We start from the raw sequence: 5,714 nt of genomic DNA, 5'->3' as shown, positions 1-5,714 counted from the left end.
CTGGCTGCCTCGGGACGGGAAGGAGGTGCACAAAGGAAAAAAGGTCTCGCCGCCGAAGAGCCTGTGGGCTCCATCCTCAGCTGGTAAAAACAGGAGCAGCTCCATGCAGGGTGTGATGTGTTGGTGACGGGGCTGGCTGCTTGCCCTAGCCCCAGGCTCCTGGGATTGCTGGGCAAGGGGCTGCTGGAGAAAGTTTTATCCCTGCTGCGGGGCTGGGCAGGTCCTTGCATCGCCCCGGCTCTTGGGCACCAAGGTCCTCTCCATTAGGGGTTTGCTCCCTCTCAACTACGGAGAGGGAAAATGGGAGGGAGCAGTGTTTGGGATGTGGCTTTGCCACCATCTGCTTATGCTTGGCATTAGGGCATTTTAATTGCTGAGCTCCAGGGAGACGTGAGTGGATGCAGTTTGGCGACAGCACAGGGCTGGGGTGCAGGGTGAACAGCCCAGCCCTTACCACAGTGTTTGAATCCACGTGGCTGCTATCTGTCCTGGTGTCCCCATTCCCACCCCTGGGGAAGCAGACAGAGGGAAGCATTCCCTGTGGAGCTTCGTGCTGGGCTGTGCCGGGACTTGTTCTGCAGCCGCCCTGACGCCAGGGTGGTGGTGACCAGCTGCAAGTACCTCTCCCACAAGCATGTGGGGTGTTCAAAGGGTCTCTGCGCTCTCGGGACGTCACGGGGCTGAGCCAGTGCTTGGTGACGAGCGTTGTGGCATCTTTGGGTCTGTGGCATTAGGGGAGAGCAGCCTCAGTGAGGGAGATTCAGAAATAAACGCAGAGAATTTGCGGATCCCCGTGACGGGAGGGAGATCGTGTGCTTGAAGGGTCTTTCTGGCTCCGAGCCTGGGAGCAGTGCAGGTGTCTGGAGCGGGACAGGCTGGGGTGGAAGGAGGGAACTCTACTCTGGGTGGACACAGGGAGAGCTCAGCCCTTGGCTGAGATGGCCAGAGCCTGCAGCTCGTGCCTGAGCTGAGCATGGCAGGAACAAAACCTCTGCCACAGCACAGATCCTGGCAGGAAAGCTGCCCTGGTGTGACTCCTCGCTGTTGGTTTGCTGGGAATACAAGAACTGCTGTAACCCTCCCTTCTGCAGGGGCAGAGGTGAGGGCTGGCTGGTGGCATCCCTCGGACACTGGTCAGGGCTGGTGGGATAACGCTGCCCAGGTGGAGAGGTGACTGTTTTCCTTCCTGGCTTGCTCCCGGAGCAGCAGCCGACCTTCTGGATCTGCCCGTATAACCTGACGCATGCTCCTATCGATGGTACTTATGTGTCACTTGGACTCGGGGCTGCTGTGCCCATCAAGGTGCCTTAAATTCACACCAGCACCCCAGGAAAAGGCTCCTGTAGCTTGTTTTCCCAGTGGGAGCCGAGTGCCACCAGGGTCCATAGCGACAGGACTGGAGTCCAGTCCTGGGCTGCGCGATGCTCCTCTTGGGTTACTCCGCACCCTCTTGGGAGGGGCAGGGTTAGTTTTGCTCAATAGCAGTTAAAAAGCCCTGAAGAACAAGACCAGTCCTAGAAGTACCAGCACTTTGATAGTTTTGTAAATGACAAGCTTTGGTTCTTTGGTTTTTGGGATTTTTTTGTGGCTTGAAACAATTTTTTTTTATTCCACTGTGTCAGTTAATTAAAAAAACTGCTCACATCCTCAAAGCACTCATTTTCCACTCAGTCTCTGATGGTTTCCATTTGCCTGAAATAAGGTGTTTTGGTTTCTTTCCCTGTGTAAACTACACGAACCCCAAATCCAGCCTTCCAACGTTAATAAACTTGGAGAACTCCAATCTGCTCCCAGCCGCTGGCCCGCGGGAGGTTTGCTGCTGCCAGCACTGGGGCCGGTGCTGGGGAAGAAGGAGTTAAAGGTTTGCATTGGAAGAGCAGCCCAGCTGCCTGCAGACGCTTAGATCCCACTCCTTCTTCCCCAGTGTTTGATGGCTGGGGAAAGCCAGCTCCAAATTCAAATACCACTTTCTGAGGCTGAGGATAAAATCGCACCCGACTACCCTGATTCACCCGCTCGGAGAAAACCAGGACGAGCTGTCCGGGGCTGGGCAGGCTGGTGTGTATTTCTGTTTGCAGATTTGGGGCTTTGTGGTCGGCGACTTGCCTGGTTGTGCTTCCAGACTGGTCTCTCTGGGAGCTCCCCTCCCAGCCGGGGGGTGCAGGGGCAGCCCAGGCGCCCGGGTGATGGGTGCTGGTGGGGCTCTGCCCTATCCCTCGGCAGGTAGGTGTATAGGGAAGGGCCGGGTGGCTCTGCCACTGGAGCACTCAGCCCACACTGGGCGGGACTGGGGAGTACTGGGAGCGCTGCCACGGAAGGGTGGGCTGTGGGATCCGGGACGCAGGGAGCACAGGAGCACAGGGCTGGATGCGCTGAGGTAGGTACCTATCTTCCTCCTGACTCCTCCTTCTTCCTAGGGCTGATGAGCTCGTGTCCGTGGGCGAGCCGTGCCTGGCTGGGCGAGGGATGCTCTGTGCAGCTCCGTCCCTCTGGGCAGGAGGGGAGGTGGGACAGGGGGATTATCGTGGGCTGATTTAGGCAGGAGGTCGAGCTGTGGCCAGGCTGAGCCTTGCTGTGGCCCGCACGGTCAAGTGGGCTGTATCCCAGCTCGAGCATCGCATCCTCGCAGAGCCGGAGGCGGCAGGCAGTGAGGAGCAGCAGCCTGGGACAGGGCGCAACGTGGGCAGCTCTGCATGCCAACTGGGGTTCGCTCACCAGCACCTCTGACTCCTGAACAGCCCCAAAGGGTCTGCGGGCTCTCGCCGAAGAAGCAGTGGTGACTTGTGTTGTCTCTAACCCGGGCTGTTCCTGCCCCTCTCCCGCAGAGCCCTCTCGCAGCCCAGGCAAGATCTCTGCTGGCGTCAGCGCTGCAGGCGACCGAGTGGCACCTTCCCCCAAAATGATGGAAAACTCAGTGTTTATGTCATTTACGTTCTACAGCACAATCTTGATTTTAAAAATGTATGCTGTTGCCATCATTACGGGACAAGTGAGGCTCAGAAAGAAGGTAAGTTCCAATTTCCTTTACCTTTTTCTTCCTTTCTGGCTTTTTCCTTAGGTTTCTGTGTTTTTTCTTTCTTCTTTTATTCCTGTAAAGGCCAACAAAGTTTTCCTGAAGAAAGCTGCGTTTTCTTTGGCTTAAGTCGAAAGCAAAACTTGTTTCATAGTTGCAGCAGATAAATATGTCCCTTCCCTTTGGCTGTTTTTGTTTGTTTTTACCAGCTGTAGTTTGAGGTTTATAACTTCTGAATCCTAATCTAAATAGTAATTTCAGATCTAAAATGTTACACAGGTGAGCTGCTTCTGGAAAGAGACCGTTTATAGTTAATTTGCCATGTCTAGAAGAAAAGGAGGGAGAAAAAAAAAAGATTTAAGGGCAAATTATTGCAATGGTCTTTTTTTCTTGCAATGTGGCAGAAAGCTTTTGTGCTGTCAGAGGCTGTGCGAATGCTCCAGGAGAGGAGAAAGTCTAGGAGAATTAAAACAATAGCTGGATCAAATGGTTCTTGGACAGTGGGGGAAATACAAGGAGGACCAGGAGCTCTAGCTGCTGTCAGGAGATGGGGGTTAACCAGACCTTTTATCACCTGCAACCCAAACTGAACCCATGGCAAACTGCAGCTGCCTGTAAAATCTGGTTTACAGTGTTTGAGGATTTTCTGACTACATAAGTGGAGTGGGAGGGAGAGATTTCTGCTCTCAGATAAAACACACAGATAGATATTCCTGTGTGGCAGCATCACTGTAATGGGTGCTTTGGCTTCTCCCCTTGTGTTTCTAAATGATGCTCCAGCCCTGGGACAGGCTGGGTTTCTTAACATGGTTTTAAAAAGCACCAGGATCCTTTCCAGGCTGCAAAGTGGATCTGTCACCTGTAACCAAGACCCTGAAGAACAGCTTCTGAGCATAGGTGGGGAGCTCGTATAAATCATTTTAATTTGGAAGTTTATTAGTGTAGGATCTGATTTCCCCAGGGCTAGTTTCATTCACGTGGTATCACTGCCAAAAAGCCAGCCAGGGAATATTCTCTCTTGGTAGGGTGAACGAATCTGTCAGTCCCGGTTTTGGATGCTGCGTTGGTGTCTGCAAGCTCTGCGCCAGCAGTGATCTCATGTGACGGTTGGCAAAGTCTCCTTTAAATGGGTTTCGTGGGGAGAAGTGGATTGGGATGAGGCTGGAGCTTCCTTGAACCCCCCGGTTTGGGACCTGCCCAGTGGGCAGAGTTGGGTTTTTCAGAGGACAAGGAAAATCCCTCAGGAGGCGCAGGGTTTAACCCAGGACTGTGCACATGGAATTGCAGCTGCTTTTGTGTTTGTGAAGGGTGGCGAGAAACTGGGGCAGGAAGAAATCCCCACAGGCCTTAAAAACGAGGGGCAAAGCTTTTACCTGTGAAGTTCTGAAAGCACTGTAAGCACGTATATCACGGGGAACCTCTCTTGCAGGCGTTTGCAAACCCGGAGGACGCGCTGCGCAACGGGGGGCTGCAGTACTACCGCGAGGACCCCGATGTGGAGCGGTGCCGCAGGCGAGTACGCGCGGGTGCCGGCGTTCCCCTGCGCTGTGGGGTGATCCCCTGGCAGCTGCTGGCAAGGAGGCAGTGGGAAGCTAAAGGGCTCATTAATTAAGTAATTACCTACCTGGGTTAAATGCCTGGAGCTCGGCTGTGGGACCCTGCAGGCCAGGGCAGCTTAATCTTTAATGGGTGCATGGTGTGCACTGGAGCAAGGACACATGGAAGGATCCAAGTTTTGGGGTCTGACTCTGACACAATTAATTCCTAGATGCTCAAAGTCCCCAAGTCCCTGAGGGCTTGTCCCATACCCACACCCAAAGACTCCTCGTGTCCTGCTCCTACAGGACCCCGAATCCCCCCAGATCCCTGCGAAGCATGGACAGGGCACTGTGTCTGGTCCCTGTGCTGTATCCTGACCCACTGGGCATCTGCAAAGAGGCTGGATATGGTGGCAATATTTTTTTGTGTCCCTAACTGGACAAACCTTGTATCACGTTATTCAGCCCCGGTCTTGCTTTGCCACCCCCTCTTACCCAGGAGGTGCCCAAGTTTTGGGCTGGATCATATGCGTGGGCTGGCGACGTGCAGGAAAGGGGCTGGAGCTGTGCCCTGCTGTCACTGAGCCCTCGGCCGCCAGCTCTGCCACAGGTGAGGGGACACACCACACCGCTCACTTCTCACTGCCTGCAAGATTTGCTTTTAAAAACATCCAGCACCACATCATTCCTGGGCTTCCAGTGGGAGGATGGCAAACAAGCTGTTTCCTTGTTAGGAAAAAGAATATAATAGTAGTAATAATAATCATAAACCTGTTTTGATTAGCCAGAAAAGACAAATTTCCATAAAAATAAATAACCAGAGCCACAGCAAAGACCCGGGGAAGTCTGGGATCTGACTTGTGCAGTTAAAGGACTCGAGGTTCGTCCCTGCTGATCTGCTCACAGCCCTGGGGAGGACAAATTAAACCCGAGGTGTTTCCCTGGACAAGGGTGGTGGGTTTTCCTCTCAGGCGTTATTGGGATGGGAGCAGAGCCACAGCGGGGCTGCCGGGGTCTGTGCAGGGCAGGGGCACAGCAGGGGAGAGCAAGCGGCTGCAGGAGGTTTCCCCCTCGCTTCTTAGAGAGGCCCCCGGCTGCGTCTTGGCCCTGGAATGACAATTTCTTTCCTTTCTCCTCCTCATTATTCCGTTTGCCAGCCCTGC

At 54.0% G+C, this 5,714-nt stretch overlaps 1 protein-coding gene across 1 annotated transcript in view; it reads left to right on the top strand.

Annotated features, from left to right (window-relative positions):
- Window positions 1-2,899: 2,899 nt before the first annotated feature.
- The window catches only part of PTGES (prostaglandin E synthase), a 4,642-nt gene continuing 1,827 nt past the window's right edge, over window positions 2,900-5,714 (top strand). The window contains exons 1-2 of the mRNA XM_010158738.1: window positions 2,900-3,007; window positions 4,443-4,525. Coding sequence (XP_010157040.1) covers window positions 2,900-3,007; window positions 4,443-4,525 — 191 coding nt within the window. The remainder of the gene's footprint in view (window positions 3,008-4,442; window positions 4,526-5,714) is intronic.

This window comes from Eurypyga helias, unplaced genomic scaffold (assembly GCF_000690775.1).
Source record: "Eurypyga helias isolate BGI_N326 unplaced genomic scaffold, ASM69077v1 scaffold32390, whole genome shotgun sequence".
NCBI lineage: Eukaryota > Metazoa > Chordata > Aves > Eurypygiformes > Eurypygidae > Eurypyga > Eurypyga helias.
This window is presented reverse-complemented; position numbering and strand designations above follow the sequence as displayed.